At 39.6% G+C, this 25,596-nt stretch overlaps 1 protein-coding gene and 1 long non-coding RNA gene across 11 annotated transcripts in view; one reads left to right on the top strand and one right to left on the bottom strand.

Annotated features, from left to right (window-relative positions):
- Window positions 1-3,217, bottom strand: part of LOC144370878 (uncharacterized) — a 76,107-nt gene extending 72,890 nt beyond the window's left edge. For 3 of the 6 annotated variants that reach the window (XR_013430931.1, XR_013430934.1, XR_013430935.1), the window contains exon 1: window positions 2,182-3,216. This is a non-coding gene — a long non-coding RNA (uncharacterized LOC144370878). Of the gene's footprint in view, window positions 1-2,181 lie in introns of all 6 variants that reach the window. The other 3 variants (XR_013430933.1, XR_013430936.1, XR_013430932.1) reach the window with 2 other exon arrangements.
- Cdh8 (cadherin 8) overlaps window positions 1,122-25,596 on the top strand; it is a 350,701-nt gene continuing 326,226 nt past the window's right edge. For 2 of the 5 annotated variants that reach the window (XM_013365564.4, XM_040279039.2), the window contains exons 1-2: window positions 1,123-1,566; window positions 15,866-16,316. In XM_013365564.4, coding sequence (XP_013221018.1) covers window positions 16,065-16,316 — 252 coding nt within the window. In that variant the 5' untranslated portion in view covers window positions 1,123-1,566; window positions 15,866-16,064. Of the gene's footprint in view, window positions 1,567-2,961; window positions 3,070-15,865; window positions 16,317-25,596 lie in introns of those variants that run through there. The other 3 variants (XM_005318256.5, XM_040279041.2, XM_078032426.1) reach the window with 3 other exon arrangements.

Genomic DNA, 25,596 nt, shown 5'->3' with positions numbered 1-25,596 from the left:
TCACTCTTTCTCAATAATTTGAGTCAGAAGGGACAAATTTCACATATGTATATCTGATCCTCTGCACTCTTTTCCCCTTCTACTTCACTCCCTCCCCAGGTGAAAAAACAAATCATCCTCAGAGCTCACCTCTAGTGACAGGAGTGGACTAATACAGATTCTCCTGAGGAGGAGTTTTTGTTTTTGTTTTTGTTTTTGTTTTACATAAGGACAAATTTGTATTACATTTCGATAATCTTGTTATTGAACTACTGAATATTTCTATGTATTAACCTCAGTAATGAAAAGAAATCTGGACCTCCTGATTCACGACTCCTTCCTCTTACCCTGGCTCAACACTTGGGTGGCCATTTCTCAAGACACGGTGGAGTCTATAAGAGCACTTGAAGGGGCCACCAACAGTGCATCTCTTGGTGGGGACAGTGGAGTTGCAAGAATGATGCCTGAGAGGAGATCAGGTTAGTGTGCACTGAGGAGACTTGGCAATCCCTCCCTTATTTCCTGAGCAAGTCCTGGTCTTAGCATTCACTGCGCACCCCTCCTGGCTGCCCCTCTGCTGTCCCTCATCCCATCTTCCCAAAAGAGTACAAGCGCCAAGACATCAGAAATGCGCCCCACCCCAGGACCATGATACATAACCATTAAACCAGTAGCGTCTGAATGGTAGGCAGTGTTCTTAGAAATACGCTCTTCTGTAAGCAAGAGACCCTCAGAATAAAGAGAAGGTAAACTGCCCGCAGGCATCCTTTTTCCTTGATGCATCCTCTTCCTCCCTGGGAACACTGCTGTGGGTCCCTGAGATTCTTCTCAAGATAACACTAGCTTCAGAGCTCAGGTGAGACCTAGAGAGAGCAAAGCTCCCGGGTACCTCCTCCGCTTTCTTTTCTTATCTGCCAGCCCTCTCATCCAACAGCTTGGCCCTCGGCAGGCTGTGCGCACAGCATGGAAGGGCGCACCTTCACCCTGTGGTTCCGGCGGCGGAGACGCGCTGGGCGTGCTCGCCATCCAGGAGCGAAAAGTTGTGCGTCCACTTGGTAGGGAGAAAGAGAGCGGAGAGCTAACGCGCGACAGCGCTGGGGAAAGCAGGGAGGGGGCGGGGTGGGGGGCCGCTTACACGAATTTCCAAGTGGTAGACCTGCCTCTGCGCTCTGCCCAATGAGATCCGTCAGGGGAGGCACCCGGCTCACTTTTCCACATCACTTCACAGTTACATTTGGCAGGCAGGCGGGCTCGCACGCCGAAGCGCTCAGCCCAGAATTAGTGGATTTTATTTGGAATCTCCCTGCCTCCTCGAAGCTCCTCCGCCACCACCACCGGTTTGTGCATAGACGGTAGCGTCCATCCGCCAGCTGCACTTTGGGCTGCGGACACCCGGAGCCCAGCGCGCCTGCCCCGCGTCTCCGCACCAAGCTCCGCAGCTCCGAGAGGCATGAACGGAATCTGGAGGCGCCTGCCCAGTGCACCGGGACCGGTCAGCACTGGCCGCCCTGGAGAGCGGACCCCGATCCCCTCCAGCCATTTGTGAATCAGGAGGCTTGAAATTCACCAGCTCAGAGCCCCATAAGAGTAAGTACTCCCCCCACTACGTATTCCTTCATACCCGAAGAACCAGAAGGGATTGCTTCTTTTAGGAATTCCCATGTCCCTTCGGACACCTTGCGCACCTCCTTTCCCCCAGATGGTGGATGCGGGTTGCTAGCTCCCAACACCTACAGAGCTGCGTCTCCTTTCGCCTTACCCATGGCTGACAGGGACGCCCAAGGGTTTTGCCTGATGGTTTTTGCAAACTGCTCTGACAGCAGATCCTGAATATCAAGCTACAGGCTGTGCCCCTCCAGTTTTCCGGGCGGTCTCCCTCCTTGCGGTCTCCTGGCGACTTCGCCGCCTCCTGACACAGGCAGGCGCTGCTGCAGCCGCGCGCCTTCACTGCGGGGTCCGTGCGGTGAATGGGAAGCACCCGCCGCCTGGCGCTGAGAGGTGCGAACCCGAGGGAAAGGAGGCTGAGGGGCTCCAGGGGCCCTCTCTCTGTTTTCCTGCAGTTCCTCCTCTCCAAGGCGAGGGAGGGCGAACCCCCGCAATGGGGCTGAGGGGCATGGCTCAGCTGTGAAAGCCCCAGCGCAAGAGGCTTTCCCACAAGTGGCTGCTCTAGCCTGGGGGGCGCGGTGCCGGCTGCAAACTTACCCGGCTCCCGGGCTCCGAAGCCGTTTTGTAGTTGTGTCCTAGACAAGACGCTGCCCCGCCACCAGGCAGGACCCCAGGAATCCCCCACTCGTCTCCCAGCCGGCGATCTTGCGCTCACAGAGGCCCCTGAGCAGGGGACTCCTCCATAGCTCCTCTCCTATGTCTCGCAGAGCCAGGAGCTGCGTTTTCTGTCATCTAGCGGCTCTTCCTCCCAGAACCCTTGGGGGGCGGGCCGCGCCCCTCGCAGGACTGGAGAAAGAGAGGGTTTTTTTCCTGGTTCAGCCGGCGCGTAACAGGTTCATAAGGGATCTACTCCCGTTCTGCGTGCTCCAGCCAAGGCTGGGAATCAGTGAAAACGTGCCGCCGCCAACGCGGATGCCAACAGGTATCCACAATTTCCTCCGCATCTTCCCTCCCCAAGACCAAATCCTTCCCCGATTCAAATTGGCAGAAGCCTCAAAGTTTCCTGGTCATTGACCCTCCCCGCAGGCGCCGAGCCGCGGCACATCAAGGACCAGTCGTTGGCCTCCGCGAGTCGAGATGGCAGCTGTTTGCTTGGGTTGCTAAATGTAAGAAATCAAACAACATTAATTGTTTATTGTTGCAAACGCACAACATTTGTCCTTAATGGAAAATCAGGCTGGCAGCTGCTCACTTCAGCTCCAATTAAAGGATAGAGCTTATAACGAGAGGAGCAGGAGAGAGAAAAGGCCCTTTCAACTTTACCACCGTTTCCTGAAGATTCCACAAGAGTTTCCTCTTCAGGGGGCGAGATCCAACCATCCCTTAGCGCGCCAGAGCTGCTAATCAGATCCGCCGGCTGTTTTCTGTCACTGGGCTTCATGGTATTTGTGGGCTGGCAATGGGAAGGAGGGGACTCCGGAGAAGGTATGTGAGAGCTGTGCCCTCTCGCATCGGGCACCGATGCCAAGCAGATAGAAAGGGGACTGGGGTTGGTTGGGGCCGTATGGAAGCGCCTGTCCTCCTTATAACAGAGCTGACAGCCATCTCAATGGTTAAAAATTCGCCTTGGGTTGTCACCTCCGATTTCATTATAGGAGCTTTTGAACTGGAAAACTATATGTGGGAAAGAGATATTTATGTAAGATTTGAGAGTGGGATTTTCCATCCATTCAGCCTCGCTGCTGTACTTCACTGCATGCAAAATGAGCCCTGTCGTTCATGCTAAACACCACTGAAATCTCTTCCTGGCTAGCGCCTTTCATCAGTTGTGTCCAGTTTTACAGAGATTTCTTCTGGAGTGTGTGTGTGTGTGTGTGTGTGTGTGTGTGTGTGTGCAAGAGAGACAGAGACAGAGAAAGAGAGATATTCTTCTAGTGAAAGTACTGAAACCTCTGAAGGATGTTTTGTGAATGTTACATTTTTTTTTTCCTTAAAAAGAGCTCTCGGTAATCATCATGTCCAGACATATTTTCTACTTCTCTGAGCTCTGAAAGAAATTCTAGGGCTCTCCCCCTTATTAAATAATAATACCGATAATAATATTCTGTAATTCTGCTTTAGCAGATTTGAATCCCCTTGTCATAGAGTCATTTCATGCTAGAGCAGTTGCAGGATTTTAAATCATATTTGATATATATATATATATATGTGTGTGTGTGTGTGTGTGTGTGTGTGTAGATATATATATATATATATATATATATATATTATATTTCCCCCCCCTGGACTATGAAGAGAGTGAGGAGTTGAGGATAATTCCTCCTGAAAACAGTGTAGCCTTTCCAGTAACCCCGGGTACTGCTTCATTCTGGACTGTTCAATGGCAGTTTGTCCTCCTCACTCCGTTCAGTAGGCCACCCAAATGAGTGTCAGGGTATCTGCTGACTATCATAAATAGGCCAGATATTTTAGAGACGCTGGCTAATGATCTCTGAAATTTGTGCTGTAATGCTGTCATTCAAACTTTTTAATCTTTCCTCCCTGCAAATTGGATCTTAGGTTTCTAATTATTATTACAATTAAAATCAATGCTTCTGCTTCGTAATTTGTAGTCTCCCCCAGCCCTCAAGACTCCAGATGGGTAAATCTCTGCATCCAGGACTCTGTAACATTTCTTGGCTGCATTTCTGGTGTCCGGATGCATATCTTGAGTTCTTGTAGCTGTGTGAATGTGGCTGAAGAACAAACAGATCGTTTTGGAGAAGCCCTCACTAGGAACAGCTCCACTTACTTAGTAACTATACACAAATAAACTATGAAGGCAAGGAAGTCTTTCACTTGGAAAATTACTCTTGAGTATTTTATAAAACTAGGCTCAAGACAGCATTCATCTAATACAACTTCTCAATTTAGTAGCGAAAGTGAGCACAGTTTAAGGTGTCACTGGTAGCCTGACCCATGTTAATAAACAAACAGGACAAACAAATACCACATAAAATCTGCTCACCAGGAGTAGACCACTTGAGGGCATTTGTAAAGACTGATCTGTGAATATTCTCATCAGGTAACATTTCCTGAAAACTATGCAGAGATTTAAGGTCTGATACTCTTTGTTAGCCTGGAGGATCAGATTGTTGCAAGGCAACTTCAAAGACTAAGAATATAATGATTGTACTCAAGAAATTGTACCTCTGGGCTTTGCTTTCCAGGTTCTTTTCCTTGTTTATTGGTGGGGGAAAGGAGCATGCACACACTAAAAGGTTAGAGTTCACACTTCAATAACTGTTCAGAAAACCTTATCAATATAAATAAATTAATGTTTTAAAGGAAAACAATCTTCATTTTTTTCTACTCAAGTTTCAGCACTTCACGGCTTTATCAACATTCTAATTTGAACAAGTTTTCCATGCAAAGCCAAAAGCTTTCAATGGATAAATTGACACTCAATTTATATTTCCGTCAGAAAAGTTTTGTGTTTGACAAATCAATGAACAAGTAGAATCAGAGTACCCTTTCAATTATAGGTGCAATTTAAAGGTCCCAAGACTTTCTTATAAAGATATTGTGTTCAGCGTTGCTGCTAATATTAGTTTCAATGATTTTATTATTTGTTTCAAAGTCATTCAGTGAATCAGAATAAAAATACAGTTTGCTTTTTGCAGTTTGCATTCAGTATTGTCGGCATTCAATATTGGGGCTAAATTTGCTTTTTAATTCAGAAGAAACTCCTAACTTGAGTATATTATACATCTCTTAGAGGATGTAGGCATTAACCAAAGCAGATTATTGTTGATATCTGTTATGTGTGACACACACATACACACACACACACACACACACACACACCACACACACATACACACAAACAAACACCCAGCTTCTTGAAAATATGCCCAGGAAACTCTTTATTGGTTCAAATATGAGAATTTTGTGGTATTTCCTTTGCCATTTCATCTGCCTTTGATAACTTGACTTGCCCTCCTGCCTACTCAGATTTGTGTATTGATTAGTCTTTAAAGATATGTTATCTGTGGTGCTAGGAATTGCTCCCCAGAATCCCATAAGTGTACTGTTATGAAACTGAACAGTTTTTGATGGTAAAAGGCCAGCATCTGATTTTCTGAGGCTTAATTAACCAAAGGGCTATTAGTAGTTCTCCTCTCATTCTCACAGAAAGTTGGGATGCTCAATCTATTTCTGCTGAATTGTTGGTTCCTGCCTCTGGAACCTGCTTCAGATGTAACCATGAGAAGAAAATTAGTTGAACCTGGCAACTTCAAAAGGTCAGAAAAGAAATAAGTTCAAGGGCTGCCATTTAGCTGCTTCTCCCATATGTTGCTGCTAACTAAATCTCCATTGCCACTTCATGGTGCAGCAGTGAGGCCACATCCCAAGCTTTTATTTCCTGAGTTTTAAATGTCATGTGCTATTCCCTATCATAACATCACTCACCTTCTTTAAACATCTCTTTTTTTAAAAAAAAAAAAGTTCTATTGGTAAATAGAAATATATAGGAAATGATTTTCTATCTCTCTGGAAAGTATCACAAAACAATAATACCTGTATTGATAACCTTCAAGCCCTTTCCTTTCCTGCCACCCCACCCCCACACCCCACTGTGACAGACAACTGCAAATTGCAGGAGGATTTGGTCTAAGGCCAAGTACAGAGTTAGTGCCTGGTAAATATTTATTTGATGAACTAAGAAATTAGGAAAGATGAGGCTACCCCTACCTTTGCTAGGCTATTTTCCATAAAGGGGAGGGAGGGAATGCAGTCTTATCCAAAGTCCAATATTGGGATTAGGTACTACAATTTTCTCTACAGAAATTTCATAAATCCTCCTAAGTTTATTTTTAGACAGAGCTTTTCTCATATTTTAAAATCAATTTTACCCATGTTCCACAAAGCATATACTTTTTTTCTCCCTTCACAATAATTTTTTTAAACGATTGGGGAATATAAAAAAAATGACATAATTCAGCTTTGTAAAAATGAGATTGCCTCCAAGACTAGACTGGCATCACAGAATGCTATTAAACTGTATGTGATGCAGAGTTATATTTTATTGGGTGAAATGGTCTAATTGTGGAAGCAGTATACGGACAACTCAATGTCTGTACTTTTTCCTTGGTTAGGATGTGTGAAAAATTGATCAACGAGGAAAATCCTTCCTCTGTATTTCCTTGGTTTCATCCTGCTTTCTCTTTCTCTCTTTAACATATTTTTGTGTGTTTAATAGAACAGTTCATGATAAACTCATATGAATTACAGTCTGTGTGTCTTTGAAGGCACACTCCTCTTTATTGATTCCATACTCCATACTCCTCTTTATTGATTTTAATCAGCAGGATACCTGGCCCTTACATTCACCCACAGGGAAAAAATATGTCAGTGGAAGATGCTTCTGTGGAAGTGTTTATTGGTATTTTAGGCATGTTGAAAAATTTAAAAATGTTGAATATGTTTAAAAAGAATGTTAAATAAAATATCCTTAATCTTTTTATTTTAAAAATTATTTACTTAATTTTTGTGGTGCTGAGAATCAAACCCAGGGCCTCATGCATGCTAGGCAGGCACTCTAGCATGGCACCACATCTCCAAACCTCCTTAATCTTTTTACGTACATCATTAAGTGAAAATGTTGTAGTATATTTATGTTCTGTTAGCATTGAGGACAATATTTTTGTGTCTCATTTCTGTCTAGATAGAATATGCATAGAATATGATTATTCAATCCCTGATGTGACACAAATGACACAGAGTAAAGTAGACGGGAGAGATAAGTACCATAAGGAAATGATATCCCTTTTTTATATGGACAATCTTATTTCCAAAATTTGATATAAAATTTACAAAGGCACATTCCACTCTTTATTTGTCTATTTTTCAAGCTGTTTGAGTTTGACAAATAGGATTTAACATTATGTCTAACTCTTGCCATCTTCAGAATAGCAATGCTAAGAAAAATGAAACACAAATCATACTTATTTGATTAAAGCAGTAAAACTTACTTGCCTTTGTTATGCCTTTCAGTTTCACTCAACCATAGTAGCTTATAGTAGTATATTTATCTTAGAATCTGTATAACCAAGTTGCTTAATTTTGGTGCAATGTATATTCTGGAAATTAACCCAATGTTATTTTTGTCAAATGATTGCTTCCAAATGCATGTCTGTTGACCTATCCACCATCTGAGTCCACAATTCATGTTAACAGTATCAGTGGGTGGTTTTAAGCTATATAGACTTTGAAACATGAAAGAACAACAGTAAGGTGCACTTGGAAGTGTGGTTGCTATCTAGCATAATCTAATTGACAGAATCTTGACTTCTTATACAGGGATACTTGGCTGCATTTCAATTTCAGTACAACTGGCTCTGTACTTCTGGTTATGTGATATGATTGCTTTTAACCATTTCCACACATTCTAAGTGAGAAAGGAAAGCCTCTAATTATTTTTAACTATCATCAGTGATGCTAAAGTTTCTTAAAACAAATAGAGTGTACTGAATGTTTTTGGAAGAAGACACCACCTGAACCCAATCTCTGTTAGCATCAATAAGAAAGGTCTGCTTCTACTAGTACATAGATATCACTTGTCTCATACTGGCCTTAGTTGGGTCTCTCCATTTGAACCATTCTCACAAGAAGGTAGATGATTGTGAAATGCAATGAAATTTTTCTTGCAGAAAAGTAGCAGGCCATGTTTTTAAATGACACGTGGCATTCAATTAAATGACAAATCAATTAAATTTGATTGAAAGTGAGTAGCTTGGGCATGTACAGGCAGTGCTTGCACTTTGCTCTCTCAGCAGAAAACAGTGATGGAAAGAAGAAAAATACCATTTCTTCTAAGGAAAAAGAAAAATGACTGGCTTTAGGGGCGTAATAAAACTATTTAAAGTCATTACATTAATTGTGTGTTAGCCTTGTATATGGAGAGCTATTTATAAAATGCCATTTCATTTGTACCCATTTTTGTTGATGCCTTTTTTTAAAAAAAATCAAAAGCTGGAAAATGTTATTTTATTTATTACATAGAAGAGTGGAATTTTCACCTTGATGTACACAGCAAGAGATTGAAATAAAGCATTTTTAAAAAATTAGCCACTATTTTTTCTAAGCACTTGCAATACTCTGTAAAATACCCATGATTGCAATATTGATGGCAGTTTTGCATACCTGATTTAATTTCTTCCTCAAATTTCAAGGCATGTAGTATGAAATACAGAGCATCAGTTTCCTTATCTAGTATCATTATCATTGTTTGATGAATTCACCCAGGCCATTTATTTGATGCACGATGGTGCTGTGATTCAAATTACTTCTATTTGATTTTAAAATCAGTGCCCTGAACAAGTGTCTCATGGAACTTCCTACAGTATTATGAGGCTGAAAAGTAAGATCAGTTCTGATGGGTTACTGTGATTTAAAAGGCCAGCACAAAATGCTTTCACACATTAAGTCTTTGGATATTCAATGGTGAACATATGATTTAAAGGCAACCAAGGAAGGAAGATTCAACTTAGACATAAACGAATTTCTGGTACCACTGTGTAATTAGCAACAGAAGTTAAGACATACACTTGGCTTTTTCAGGACAATCTCAATAAAGTTATGTCTTAAGAGAGTTCAGAAGAATAGATTAATCTTCAATATCATAACTAAACTTATGAATCTAACAAAGTTTTAGAAGTAAAGTTCTGGTCCAGTAACAGTAGAGAATGACTCTTGTTTTCACTTTCTTGTTTTTGTTTCAAGTTTAGTTCCCCCATTCTGGTATATCTGTAACAGATACAAAAGTTCCTATCTGAAGAATCAATTTCTGACTCCATCTTGAGGAAGGAAGAGGAGGAGAAAATCAATCTTTCTCTCTCTCTCTCTCTCTCTCTCTCTCTCTCTCTCTCTCTCTCTCTCTCTTTCTTTCTCCTAAGGTAACCAGCAATTATAAAACTTAAGAAAGACAAATTTTCAAGTAAAAAAGAATAGCATGTCAATAACAGGAAAAAGTCTACTTAACAAGTATTATTCTGGATGGTAAGATAAGGAAATGATATGCTTTTGGACATCTGGATACACACACACACACACACACACACATGTGGTCTGATGCCAAAGAAAGATGACCAGGGAGCTTGTAGCTGAGGGTGGGGGGAAAAAGCAAAAATATTTGTTTGTATACATAAAATACTTAAGAATTTTCTCCTCTATCTACCAAGAGTACCTTGTTAGGAAATTTTTCCCCCCAGCCCTGGGGATTGTACCAGGGACCAGTGCACGTTTGACAAGTGTCTTTGGTTGAGTTGCATCCCTAGCCCCCTGGCCAGGGATTTCTGAAGGCTCTGGGAAAGATGATCCTTTATGTTATTTATATTTGGACACATGCAAATGTCATTTCTCTCTGATATCCAAAGCCTCCTTACCTGTTCAGCTTCAGTCACCCAGGGCTTGACGTGAATAGCACTGGGCCACACATTGAATCCCTTCCCTGTGTTCCTGAAATAACACCACTTCAATTCAATGTGCATTTACCTGTTTGAAGCAGCCTGTTAATGGCTCTAAATTCAAGGTCAGAAACATTTTTTAATAGAAATTCTCTGGTCTTGTGTGTCATTTGTGCTTCTATGAAATATTGTGGCCACTAAATCCAGTGATAATGAAAGCATAATTTCCTGTCAACCACAATAATCTTCTGGATTGAATCCCAAAGTACCTTTAAGAGCCTCTTTTTATTTTAAAGTTCACTCGTCAGTGTGTAACTTATCATTTGGAACTTCAATCCATGTTGTTTACAGAATTCATGGTGTAATATGCCTTTACATAATTATTTAACATATCTGAGAATTGACTAAGTTTACCTTAAAAAAGGGTTGGGGTTAACAGAGTGACAACCAGGCTGTAATTAGAACTATATCTAACATATGAATATGAATGAAAAATCAGGTTACAAGTATTTTATCCAAGGGATTCGATCTTTTTTTGGAGGAATTCTAAAAACTCTTTTACGTGTAAGAATTCCAAAGGGTATAAAAATCTCCTCGCATCACTATGTGGGTGTAAATCAATGCTTTAGCATTATAATAAAGTGGGTTGCTTGGCCAGACATAGATATTGTGGTTGGAAAATGTAAAAATAAATTGATTTTTTTTAAAATCAGGCTTTACAACCTTCCTTAATTTCTTCTTCCTTGCAGAGAGTTAAGCAGTTGGTATATGCAGCTACTATTCGCAGTGGTTATTAATTCTGATAACAGTGACATAATGTTTGGTTGCATCTCCAGAATTCCTATAGAGCTATTCTCTGATCTTCTAAAAGGACAATATTAATTCTGCTGGTGACAGAAGTTCAAGCATATAAATAGTATGGCTCTTGGTGTGACAGTAGAATCCTGCTTCTCTCCAAGTGGAAGATCCTTTGAAAGCTGAATCTCACCGCTTCATGATTGCATGCATGTGCATGAGGACATACCAGTTAGCTGGGTCGGTTGGTTTCCCAGTGTCACACTTAAAATAAAAGGAGAGGGAATGGATAAAGCATCATACTACCATACAAAATTCTATTCAACCAATTCCAGACTGGGAAGGTCAGGGGTGTGTGTTTAGTCCTGCATGCACAAGGATGGTTAAGTAGTGCCCAAGTGGCATTAAATGACACTGAAGAGGAAGTGGTTATCTTTTTACTCCATTGAATATTTCAGATAATATCAAGGAAGTGTGAGCTGGAAGATGGTCTTCTTTCAAATTCTTTGCTTCTCAAAGGGTGGTCCTCAAATCAGTACTGCAGGAGGGATTATTAGAAATACAATCCAGATGTGGCCTGAGATAGACTGGATCAGAATCTGTTTTTTACCATGAAATCCATGTGATTTGTGTGCATAGTAATATTTGAGATGGCCCTTCTAGGGGTGTGCTAGAATTACTTCTTTACTGGGTTTTTCAGAGTTGAAGGTCAAATTTTCATTAACAGCCAAAACAGGTTAGTGGTCATATTGGAAGTTTGAAATCAGCCTGAGTAGAAATCAGAAAACACTCCAAATCAGGGATTTGGGTTTTTTTTTTCTTTTAGATAGTCCCTTGTTAAATGTTTACTAGTTTGCTCTAACTATTGCTGATCTTTTTAACAAATAGAGAGATGACCTCAGGCTTTGATGGTACCCACATTAGTCAAAGTAAAACCTTATATAAAATGTGATCCCTCTTTTCTTCTGCTTGCTTATCTTCACAATGAGAATAACTAATAATAATACATATGTCAGGATTATTTTGAAGATTAGATGCTTGTGTGTATGTGTTCCTTCTTCATGATTTAATATTGTCAAGGCTCTTTCTAAATGTTCACTATTAATCTTATAATTTTACAGTTACATTCTATTATGACAAGTTACATTGACTTTCCAGTTTAAAATGAATATTTCAAAAACTAAGCCTGTTTCAATAAAGGGTAATATAAAAATACAGGTAGGTAATTTAAGAATTTGGCAACATTTAATGAGGCAGCATATGAGTGTTTCAGTGCTTAGAAACTATACATAGGGATGAGTTTTTTAAAAATGACTGATGTGGATGAAAAAGAACTTCCACTGAAGGGAGAAAATTTTTCTCCAGATTTCTGCCAGTTGACTGCAGGGCATTGGCAAAGTGACACCCACCATTCCTCTGAAAAAATGGAAAGTCGCACACCTTCTCTGTGGGTTGACATATACTTTTATTCCCCAAACACTTGGAGAAGTCAGACACGTCCTTTTCACAAAGAATTGTCAAAGAAGAGTGTGCCTCTTTTTGGCATGGACTCTTGGTGGGTTAGGGGAAAAATAGGAGTGTGTGATCTCTGGGTGAACTTGCAAGTAATGATTTAAAAACTGCCTCAGATACTTAGCCATTCAGAGATCCTGGATTGGTTTTGATGGACCTGTTCCTGTCTGTGGGTTGACTGAAATGTTCTTTCACATTGAGCCCCCCCTCAGTTGGCTAATTCCTTCTCAACATTGAAGAGACACCTCCTCCTAGAAGCCTTCTTTTCTACTACCAAGATGAGTGGCATACAGCACTCTGTATTCCTCTATCCCTCCCAAGGACACTTTTTTTATTAATATGGCAATTATATGTCTTTTTTATCTTTCCCAATTACATTGTTTGCTTCTTGAGTATAAGAGCTCTGACCTGTTTGCTTTTCTATCCCCAGTGACTGACACATAATAAAATATGCATCATTAATTAAAATAATAAAAGAATGGGTTGTGTTAAGAGAGCATTTTGAAGTGACTTTATCTGGGTTCAAATAATGGTTCTGTCCTTATGGAGATGTTCCTTTAATGAATTCTCTGCCTTGGTTTTGAACACAACAACTCAAGGCATTGAAAGCTTTATTTAACTGTAAGAAATGTTGGCAATGGATGATTTTTGTAGCTACACACGTATCCCGTTAGTCATATATTCATTCTAGCTTGTGAATCTCTGTCATCATATAAAATTGTTCCCAGATTTATAATGACTTTTGCCTGATTCTGGCGAGTTTAGATAGGCCCTCTATCATTTATGTCACCTTCTACCTGAATCTCACTTGGTGGTTTCCATAATGGAAGTATCTATTATGATTTGATGTTGGCATTAAGCTTTATCATAGCAGAATTATTAACAACAAGGTTCCCAAAGGTATTTGGCACAATTCAAAGGGTATATTCCTGCCAATCTATCCTAACTGTTTTATCATGATTACCTCCTTTGGTTCTCAAAATAAACTGTTAGGTCCATATCATCAACAATGTTGTCATTCAGGCAGTTGTCATTAATTAAGCCCTGGCTGTACCCAGGTAAAGCATAAGGACTAGAATATAAACCCCAAACAGGCCTGTACTAGAGGTCACTTGTAGGACCCTCTGCTGCATCTATATAACTTGGGTCACTGGAGAACAACACAGGTGGCTTTTGAGCCCTGAAGTAGGTCTGCCACAGAAAGGGTATATTGGAAAAGAGAATAAGTCTCTTCCCTGGGAACCAGAGAGGCAGAAACATGGACCAGAATACATCTAGCCATCTGCATAAAACGGTCGAGCACTTCCCTTTCCTACCTTCTCCTGGCACTTTGGGGAAGATTTTTGTTTAACTTTTTGCTACTCCTGAGCCTTACTTACTTTTATTGTATAAGTCACATAGCTCTATTCTTTGCTTCTCTCTCTCTCTCTCTCTCTCTCTCTTTTTTTTTTTTTACCAAAGCCTCTGCGGGTCAGGGACCCTGTCCCCATGACTCTCATATTCTGACTGAGGATAATCACATGAATTACAGTTTGGTACAGTTTAGCTTCCCACCTTTTTGTTGTTTTTGTGTGTCTTAGTTCTGAACCACACACACTGCTGCCCTGTACGATCGGGATTATTTTTTTTATTTTTATTTTTTATTTATTTTTTTATTGTTGGTTGTTCAAAACATTACATAGTTCTTGATATATCATATTTCACAGGATCGGGATTATTTTTATGGCCATTCTGCATTTGAGAAAACTGAAGCTCAGGCAACTTAAGCATCTTGTCCGTGACTGCAGAGGTAGCAAGTTGGGGTGAGCAGGGATTCAATTATGGGGCTCGCTCTCTGCTTCCAGAACAGACACTCTCTGCCATACCCCAATACTCCTTCAGCACGGCTCCCTACCGTGTTCCTGGGAGAGAGCTTGGCACCCCAAGGATATCCTGCAGATGCCTCTTCAGTAAATAAATGGTTTGGCAATTCAGAAAGGGACAGATCTTTTGGGACTACTTCATTGGGACCAGATCTGTGTTTTTACCCTGGGATCAAAGTGGGTCTTAAGGGAAGACTTGATTTCCCTGGGTGTGCTGCAGTATTAGGGAAAGAAGAAGACATTGTTCTGGAATGTTCTCTGAGTTGGTGCCCAAGGGAAAGCCGCTCTCTTCCACTTCCAAAACAACTGTTGCTTGCATGGGGCACCCTGCACATTCATCAGGGTGGGGCCCTTTTGAGTCCTAGAAATAAAACTGAGGCCAGGCAGAGTGACAAGCAAGGGGGACCCATCTGGCCGTCTTGTTAGAGGGGACACTGCCTGTATTTACAGCAGCATCAGTGGCTGCTCCTTTCATCTGGCTCCACTAAGCCACTCACCAGCCTACCCAGTGTTAAAGAGTTTTTTGCTTTCTCATTTGGAGCCAGAATAGAACCAGGGACGCAGAGGTGAAAGGTTCCCTACCCTATTATGAATTCCCTGAGCCAAACCATTCCCACGGGTGTCCTGAGGAATTATTTTCCCATTTAATCTAATTCCATGAGGCTTCTCTCTGGAATCTGTAGTGAACATTTATTTTTTCTTTAAAAGTAATCTTTGTGAGAAGGAAGAAACAAATTTTGCTACACCCAAGGTAAGCCAAAAAATGTATTTGACACCTCAGGTGATGGGGATTTCTTTATTTATTTTGCTCATCCCTTTCTGAATTTCTTCAACTGAAAATTTTATTTTTACTGTATTTCATTCCCAAAGGAGTTTTTTTTTTTTCATAATTCAAATCTCCCGTTCAACTGTACATTTACAACAGGAGCCCTGACACTGTCCTGATTATGGCATACAGGCTGGACATTACAGAAACCCTCTCTGGGAACATTCTAATTTTATTCCTTCATTATTAGCATCCTGTTAGAGAATTGTATTCTGTACCCTGAAATGGATAGGCCTGTCTGATGGGAATTGGTAGGGGAGACCATAAAAATTAGTTAAATTCCTCTTCCCACTCTTATTCCTATTATTATTATTAATATTATTATTATTATTATTTACATTTACTCATTAGATTTTGAGTTTCTTCACAGAGTTCAGCATACCCTCTCTTTGAACAAGGTTTTTCATGTTTTTTTTTCTTTTTAAAGAAAACGGTCAGAGGTGATCTATTCTGCGAACACCTCTAACTTCATTACAAAGAAGAACCTAAGAAGAGAGAGGAGGGACCAGACAGAGGGAAGGAAGGACAAAAGTTAAGAAGAAAGGGAGGGAGGGAAGGAATGCAATAGGAAAGAAAGGAGGGAAAAGACAATTAGGGCTTGAAGCAGTTTTTGATAAGTGACGCACCTATGGAATGAATACTAAAATCTAAATGAAGCTTAAAAAATCAAAGCACTTATTAGTCTACTCATTCTAATTCTTCGGATCCTCTTCCTTCATTTTAAGAGTTTGGGAAGTGCCTATTATCACTCACTCACTTAGGTGCTTCCGAAAAGCAGTGATTTGGTCTTAAAACCTGTTACAGGGGACCCTTATCTGTCTTCCTCCTTGTTTTTGCAGGAAATTTCAACGGAAAGGAAAGCCAATGGATTGTGGTCTTAGAAAAGCTGCTTAGATGATGTCTGTTTCCAGAGCTTTCAGCACGTGGCAGAGCTGTAAGTAAGCGCTCCGCACTGCATGATGAATTGGATGGCTGCAGACCGGAGGCAAACAAAATAATTGTCTCATTTTCGTGGTGATTTGCTTAACTGGTGGGACCATGCCAGAACGGCTAGCGGAAATGCTCTTGGATCTCTGGACTCCATTAATAATATTATGGATTGCTCTCCCCCCTTGCATTTACATGGCTCCAATGAATCAGTCTCACGTTTTAATGAGTGGATCCCCTTTGGAACTAAACAGGCTGAGTGAAGAACAGCGGATTTTGAACCGCTCCAAAAGAGGCTGGGTTTGGAATCAAATGTTTGTCCTGGAAGAGTTTTCTGGACCTGAACCGATTCTTGTTGGCCGGGTAAGCTTCGTTTTTTTTTTTTTTAAGATCCCGATTTCAGGGTCTGTTTGTGGTCTTTAGATGTTTAACATCAGACTCCCCACAGTTGCTGCCACACTTAGCTCTTAAATCCTTTAAGCCAGATGGTTGGTTAGTTAACCTGTTGGTTTCCTTAGGAATATGAATAATCCCACAGTAACCATATAAAAATGGTCTTTTAGGGACTCCCCATTCCTGCACACACACTTCTTCCCCACCCTCAGAGAGAAAAAAAAAACCCAACACTTATGTAATGCATAAACAAATATGCATTCTTCCTCATGTATGTGAGAGTTGCCCATGCCAAACCTTGTCTTTATTTTGTGGTACTTGGCTCTGTGCTTGGAAAAGGTATACATCTTTTGCTCAGTTTGAAATTCTACCACCTCAGTGGTTAAGATATTATTTCATTTTATTTTTAGACCATGTATCTCCAATTGCAGATATATGTTTCTCCTTTTGTTTCATTGTATTTTTTTTTTCAATCTTTAGAATGGCGAAAGATTTTAATCTAAATGGTTAACAGTACCTTGTTCTGTAATTGATGAAATTTGTAGTAGGAAAATAGCTCATTCATTGTAAAGTGGGATAAAAAGTGTATAATCAAAATTTTAATTTAAAAATGTGCATGTGAGTGTATGTGTATAAGAGAGAGAGAGAGAGAGAGAGAGAGAGAGAGAGAGAGAGAGAGAGAGAGAGAATTTTGTTAGTTTACATATGTTTTGTTATTTTTGGCAAATTCTTTGTGTAGTCATAGTTTTCCAAAATCACGGTGGGTTACTGAGGACACTATAGGTTTAGCCTCAGAACCATCCCTAAGCTTCCATTAATTTTGATGCAACATTATCACCTTAGGTAGAATTCCAATTATGAGCCTGCTGCTGGCAGATTACTTAATAAGTTAGATTCAGAAGTGAATCATGCCAGTATTATTCATTTCTCAAATGCAATGATCTAAAAGAAAAATAGGAAAGGTATTAAATATTGATCTTCAAGACTTAATTCTTTGTGTTTCACTAGGAGCTTCTGATTGTATTACTGCTTCTACCTGTTGTCTTGAAAAGGCAGTCGGCCCTCTTTGAGCATTGTGTTTTCTCATTTCATGTGGTTCTAGTTAGAAGAAGAAAGCTTGGAAGAGGAGATAGCATAAATCACTCCACTGATCTTTATTAAGCTCTTCCTGTGTGCCAGTCACCCCATTAGGTGCATGGGGCATATCCATAAAGCAATGATCTTTGTCTTCAAGGAACTTATATTCTGGCCATCATTGAGTGGTTTTTGCATGTCCAGTAGTACTATAAAACTACTTTTTTTGCATAAATCTATTGGATCCTAACAAGAGTTCCCCAGATATGTATATGTATGTATAGGTTTATCAGTGTGCATGTGTGTATATACACGCACCTACGAACATATGAAAATATGCATATAAAACGGTTTTGTACTCCCATTCATATAAATCCAAAATATAAAATTCTGTGAAGGATTTTTTTTTTGTATTCTTGATACAAACTCAGGTAGCTGAACTGACGTGAAGCTATTTATAGTCATAATGTATCCTGGTACTGTGACTGTTCATACATTTCACTGCAGAAATATTAATGTAGTTGATTACAGGGTGCTGCCCCAGACCTGCTGAGACTGTTACTTACTATATAGTTTATATACCTTGATATGTTTCTAAAGTGTGAAAAGTTCTGAATTCCAAAACACACATAGCCTCATGGATTTTAGATATGGGCTTCTTGACCAGTGTTATCTTTTTTTGTAGATGCAGAAGCTGAGCCTTAGCTGAATTAATAAATCAAATCATGACCACAGAGTTAGCAAATGATCTACCTGGGTTTAAATCCAGTTGGAGACTCTCAAGGCCATAATTTCACCCACCATATCCTATTACATATTCATAATCAGGTACCTGGAGTCTAACCTATAATTTCTACTCAATAGTTACTGAATACAGATTGCAAAGTCCTGAAATTCTTATTTCTGGATGTGCACATTTCTTTAAACAGTTTTAATTCAAGTCATTTCCATATCTTATGGAATTTTAGAAATATGTGCATATAAATATAATAGATCAATACTTCTTCTGTGCATTTCTTCTCTTAGTTATCTCATTATGCAGGTGTATCACTCTGGTCCTGTATTGCATAATGTACATAACTGAACATACTGTGCTCAAGAGAGCATTCCATTTTTATCCGAATAGAAAAAGTAATTAAAGCAAGGTTTGTTTTGGGCTCAGAATCTGATGGCTGATTTCACCTCTGTTCCTTAAATTAAGTCATAGAGATAGAGCAAACGGCCAGGATTTTAGCATTTCGGTGTGACTTAGTAATTCTTGAGCTGTTCATGCTTCTCTGAATGACAGAAATGTTTTTAGTGAACTCTAGGGTTTCAAAATAGTCAAAAAATTTCTGAGTCCTAATTCCAGACATTTTAATAAATTGGCCCTTCTGCCTGCACCCTACCATGGCCTATTCCCAAACCGTTGTTTAAGTAGAATTAAACTATTTTCTGAAAAGCTTTTCAGCAAACATATTTGCCCAAAAAAAAGAAAATTTCTCCTGAATTAGGACAACTTTGCCTTTGCGGATCTTGGGTTGTAACAAAGCCAAAAATACATTTCAGGTGACTGCTTCAGATTATGTCAGGCTGAATGTGGGGATGATCCGTATCGGGGTGCCCACTGGTGCTTTTCAGTGTTTTATCTCTGTGCACACTCTTCCACATCCGACTGTTTAAAACACTTCACCGCAGAGCTCCCCAGGAACGGGCCGAGAAGCATTAGTTACTTATGAGCATACCTGCTCTTTAAAAGGCCCTCCTGCATGTCACCATAGTGGGAGCCTCAGACCTGGCAGGCTGAGTTCAAGCTCAAGAGCAAAACCAGCTTTTGAGTAATTGGCTCTTCTGAGCTACACATACACCCTTATGGCAACCATCTTCCTTTTTACATACCCCTAGATGCTGGTTGCTGGGAAAGACTCTCAGCATTAGAGAGAGGTTTGCATATTAATTTTATTGCTTTATGGGTGCTAACACTGGGAAAGTTACTGAAGTAGTTCAAGGCTTATGCAAGTAAGATAAGTACGAATATTTCGGAGCCAATAAAATACACGGTGACTGGCACACAGAAATTGTAATCATAATATTATTCTTACTTTGTGTAAAAATGTTTGTGTGTGGTTGCAGTAGGAATGGTGGACAAACACAACGACTATTTCCTTATTGCCTCCTGTCAGCACAAGCCTCTGGGAGTCTAAAAATGGGCCCTTTCATTAGTCTGGGAGGAAGCAATGTTTCAGTAGATCTTGAAAAATGCCTGGCATTCAGCCTAGTGGGGTGTGGTAGAGCTGAAACTGAGGTGTCTCAGTTAGAGGGAAGGTTTACGCAGATCACAGGTATAATAAGGTGACCGAACATTCCCTTGGTCAGAACAACATAAACTTCCATATTTCCTGTTTAATTAGAATTAATTTGAAAGTCATCTTTTTAGTTTTTTCCTGTCCATTCTGCATAAAATACAATTGTCCTTCTTGTCATATTTCACATTTTTTTTCTATGTTGTATTTTTTCTACTTTCTAGTGATCATTATCTAACTTACTGTATGTTTATTATTGGTCTCTGTTAGAATTGCAAGTTCCACAAAGAAATTATATATTTACATCTGTTGTTCTACACTGAAAATTCCCAGAATCCTAGCATGCTAGTTGCATATCAGAAGTTGCTCAGTAAATAGTTTGCACAAAGTCATGAAGAGTTATCCAACTCAATATTGGAGGAAATTGGGAAAGTTATATAAACCCAATCAGATTTGATATGAATAACATTTTTCAATAAAGAGGTTAATACTTGGCTTTCATATTGCCTATTTTGTTGCTAGAGCAGCTGGATAGTTTAAACAACCGTTTCCATATATTGACTTTTTACATCTTAGAGATAGTGAAGGTAGCAGCGTTCACTTGCTAAAGTAGCCCTCTCTCCAAGAGGCTGCAGGAGCAACTCTGTGGAGATCCTGTCCCTTACCAGTGGCAAGCAGTAGCACGTTTGCTTCCAGCTCATCTTTAAACTTCTGCTTATACTTATGGCACAACCTGGATCAGAAATCCTTCTGAAAGATAAATACCAGCCAAGCAGATTCCGCTTCTGCCTCCAGTTATCTGTGAAACAAGGTGGTGCACAGCCTGTTCACAAACACATAAATACTGAGTGTTCCAGGTTGCCACACACTCTGCCATTAACTTTCTCAGGAAATTCTGGTGGAGAAAGAAGTGGCTCAAGGGACACTTAACCTAAATAGGCTTATTTGTTCTGGTTTTAGAAAAGAGAAGGAGAATACCCACTGTGGTTTTTGATAAATCTTGCAACCAAGACAAAAAAAGAAAGAAAGAAAAATAAAAAGTATATCATCCTTATAATAAAATGTGCATTTACTTTTTCTGGTAGACAACTGGATGTCATCATGAGCCCTCCACTGTAGGTAAGGAGGGTAATTAATAGGGACATTACATAACTATTTATTGAGCATCTGTTATCTGCTAAGCCCAGTGAATATTTCAATGACAGTGGAGTCTGAGAACTAAGCAAACACAGATCTATGTCCTTTGTCGTGAAAAATGGGCTGCTTGCAGGAGACATAATCACATGAACAAACGTCACATTAAAACTCATGTAAGTTCTCTGAAGTGAAGGAATAGGGTTCTTTTGAAGCTAATACAGAGGAAGTTGACCCATTCTGTGGGGAGATGGAATCTTCCCTAAAGAAATGACCTGCGAGTTGAGACACATTAACCAGGTAAACCATGATGCAGGGATGAAAAGAGATAACATTCCTGACATAGCATGCACAAGGATATTTATAGATCTGGGAGAAGGTCAGGGTGACTGGATGTCTTAGTCCAAGCTGCTATAACAAGTTAACACAGACCGCATAGCTTATAAGCGACAGACATTCATTTTTCTCACAGTGTTGGAGACTAGAAATCTGAGCTCAGGGAGTAGTGTGGTTTGGAAATCGAGTATCCCCCCAAAGATTCTGTGTTCCTGCAAGAATTTTCAGAGGTGCAATATATTAGATTATGAGAGTTGTAATCTAATCAGCCCATCCTAGTTTGGTCAACTAGGCGGTAACTATGGACAGGTGGGATGTGGCTGGAGGAGGTGGGTCATTGGGGGTGTGCTCTGGAAGAGTTCCTCTTTCCTGTGCCCACTTTCGCTTTCTCTCTCTGCTTCCTGGCTGCCAAGAAGTGAGCAACACCCCTTCTCCAGGCCCTTTCTCCATAATGTGGTGCCTCATCTTGGGCCCAGAGGAATGAAGTTGTCCAATCATAGACTCTGAAATCATGAACTAAAACAAACTTTCCCTCCTCTAAGTTGTTCTTGCTGGATATTTTGATCGCAGAGATGCAAGGACAGGTTCTGCTGTGGGCCTTCTTCTGGGTTGCAGATTGCCATCTTCATGGCGCATATTGCCATGGCAGAAAGAGGACAAAGAGGTTCTCTGGCACCTTTTGTATAAATGCACTGATTCCATTCATAAGGGCTTTAGCTTCATGACCCAATCATTTCTAAAAGGCTCCAAGTAGCCATGCCATCACATTGGAGGTGAATATTTCAACATATGAATGTTTGGGAGAGGAGGGGTGAGCATAAACTTTCAGTCCATTACACTAAAATACAGAGAACTGGGATTGGAGTCTTTGAGACAAGGTGGAAAATATAGGCATGGATCTCTGAGAGATGTGACTCCTTTCTAACTCAACTGTACTTCAAAGTATCTGGGAAAGGCCATCATTTATCGTCTCCAGCGTGCACTTTCCTTTCTTGTAATTGCATGGTAGATCAGGGTGTTATATATTTTAGATTCAAATATCTATGGAACCGGGATATAAATATTTGCAACATCTATCAATTTTTTAGTTGCATTGCGTTAGCTCTCATTCTGTGATCCCTGTGATCCTCTCTTCCTCATATTGCTTTATTTTGGGAAAAAAATGGTTTGCTCTCCAGGTGGTCAGAGTTATTCTCTCCTAAATCCTCTCTCTTACATAAACTCCTCTGCTCTCTTTCCTCCCTATTTCCCTCCTACCTGGGCTTCGGAGCTGTTCCTTATTTGGATGTAACTCTTTTGCTGGTGATGCCACATCTATTTATAATCCTCTTCCTCCAAGGCACTGACTCATTTTCTCTCTTTAAATTTGACCTTCTAACCTTCCCTCTTCTGTGTAACTTGGAAATTGTTTGGGTGGTGCTTAGTATGTAGGACACAGGATGCCAAATAATTACACTGTATTATAGTTTACGGTGTCAGGGACCAGTGAGAAAATTGTACTTGACATGCCATTATTTTTGCTGGCCGTTTGCATGTTAAGAGCACTAGCCTAACACAGCCACAGCCAAATTGTATCTTCAGGCTTGCGAGAACAGTTCACTGTCAGTTCCATCAAGCTTCTGCCTACTCAGACAGAGCCTGGTGTACCAATAATTTGGCCAAAATGCAAGTCAGCATTGCGTGTTTCAATCTGGCCAAACAAATGTTGTCTGCCTTTTGTTCAATGTCCTGACTTGGAAAAAAACAATAGTTGAAAAATTGTTTTATATTAATATAAGTAAGGAGAATAATAGACATTGAAATCAGCAGCAACAATACCCCCTCCCCCAAGACATGGACATGCCTGTCTACCTGCAAACATGTGCATGCAGACCCATTAGCTGAGTTTGCACAAGAGTAAACAACTCATCTTCTGGTCCTTATTCAACCCCTTTCTCTCACCCTGTGCACTTCATTCCCTGTAAGGGAACAGGTGAAAGAGTTCATCATTCATGTTCATCATTGTAGATATCATGAAAAGCAGATTCAATCAGACATGTTGAAGAAAGTGTCTAGCATGTTCTATTAGTCCTTTGAGGGTCATCTCATTGAGCCAGGTACTTTTTGCACTAGTAGCAAAATGATAGCAATCATATGCTTATGGTGAAAAGAGACAGATTAAATAATACAATTTTATGAGTATAGAGTAACAAGGTAGTCAGTATGAGGAAAAAATAGCAGAAAATTGATTCTCATCACAAGTGTAAAGCTAAAATTCATAAGGAAAGTTTGGGTAAACAAATACGAAGCACCTAAAAGTGATCCGTGGCATGTTCCCATGAAGTAATAAATTGAATTCTCATTAAAAGAAATTTTCATCAAAAAATGAGAATTATAACATGGTGCAAAATAAAAAATACCAGACAAGACATAAATGCACTTATAATATAATTATACTAATGTATATATGGGCACATATCTATTATGATACATGTGTGCACATGAAAAATATACATGTTCAAATGTTGATTATTATGTACTCAAACATTTATAAAACCATAAAACTCATCACCTGGCTCACTGATATTCAATAGTTTTCACCATTCTCCTGTTACTTTTTTAATTGCTTCCTTCCACCCCCAAAAACATACATACATACCCAAAACACACATATGTTGCTAATGCTCTTAAGTTAAAAAAAATAATGTTAGAAAATCTGTGAGTGGTGATATGTGCTTATAATCCCAGTGTCCCAGTAGATTGGGAAGCTGAGGCAGGAAGATCTCAAGTTCAAAGCCTCAGCAACTTAATGAGATCCTGAGCAACTTAGCAAGACCCTGTCTCAAAAAAAAAAAAAAAAAAAAAGCATAAAAAGGTCTGGGAATGTGGCTTGGTGGTTAGGCATGCCTGGTTTCAATCCCTGGTATCAAAATAAATGTAAAAACAGAGGTATTTACATCTATAACTCTATCCATCATATTTGATATAAATATTTCCCCTGTTGAGTATATAAGATCATAAAAACCCAAATATGTAAGAATATCTAATGCATAAATGACATCCTAGTACCCTGTTTTGAAAACAAAATGAAGAATTAATTTCTTACATTTGTTTGGATTAATGACTACTACAAAACAATAAAGGGGCACTTGCAATGAAATATATATGTGGCGAAATTTTCAATTTTTTGCAAAATAATTTTCTGCATTTTGTTTTCTGTGATATGCTTTTATTATAGAACATAATAAAATGAGGGGAAATAAATGATAATGTTATATTGCTCAATTTTCTTAAAAATCAATGCCATCCATTCATAGGAGCTTCTTGGAAACCATTATATCCTGTGAAGCTCATTTGGTAAATAGAATCTCATTTTAAGTAAAGCTATATACCTGTGTGAAACCGTTGGTGGGCCAATCTCATCAATTAATGGATTAAAGTGCTAAGCATATTTATTCATTTTTATGCAACTTCGAAAACAGAACAGTCAGTCTTGGCTGCACTGCAAAATGCATGCTAAATAACTCCCATTACATGGAACAGACCAACTATTAGCCAGACAGGAACATTTTATATGTGGTCTCGAAGTGGGAAACTACTCTATAAGTCTTCAGATAATATAGTCAGTTTTCATGCTGTTTGTAATCTTTCAAAACAAAAGCATAACCTAGAAAAGTTATTTAGGGAATTAGGCAGTTTTAAAAAGGTAAAAGGTGATCACATTTACAGTGTTTCACTTTGCATGGCTACCCCTGTTTATGTATTTCGGTAAAGTATATCTGCACGTATTTCTATTATATTTAACATGTATTCACCCCTCAACATACAGATTGGCATAATTTGTTCACGCATGTTTCTGTGTATAAATATTGAAATATTTTGCAATATAAATGCCAGCCTTATCAACACTCAAAGATCTGAATATTCATTTAGGATGTGGGCATGTTCACTGATAAGCACTGGCTCGCTCTCTCCTCAGATTTAAGAATCCTTTTAGATCTTATAACCTGGAACAGAAATATGATATATGACATTCTTACTACTTAAAAAAAAATGTCTGTAGGCCAACAGCAGTGGCAATAATGGGAGCTAGATAGAAATGGAGAATCTCATTCAACACCGGTATATCCTGACTTACTTAGAAGTTGCCTTTCAACAATGGCCCCAGGTAATTTTTGTACACCTAAAAATATTAAAATTATGTATTTAAATATGTTAATATATATGACACACACCAGTATAGTTTTTAGGAAATTAACTGATAAATAATCAACCCCAGAATGGATTGAATATGCCCCCACCCCCATCCCTGCCCCATCCCTGGTTTATATCCGGCCTGAATAAACTCAATTTAAAAAATAAAGGGTCATGGAGCTGGTGTTTGAAAGAGCCCCAGGAAAAGTTTGGGTAGCAAGCATTTGCTTATCTCACTTGCACTCCATATG

Source organism: Ictidomys tridecemlineatus, chromosome 15 (assembly GCF_052094955.1).
Source record: "Ictidomys tridecemlineatus isolate mIctTri1 chromosome 15, mIctTri1.hap1, whole genome shotgun sequence".
Classification (NCBI taxonomy): domain Eukaryota; kingdom Metazoa; phylum Chordata; class Mammalia; order Rodentia; family Sciuridae; genus Ictidomys; species Ictidomys tridecemlineatus.
Note: the sequence above shows the minus strand (reverse complement) of the source record. Positions and strands in the feature narration are given on the sequence as shown.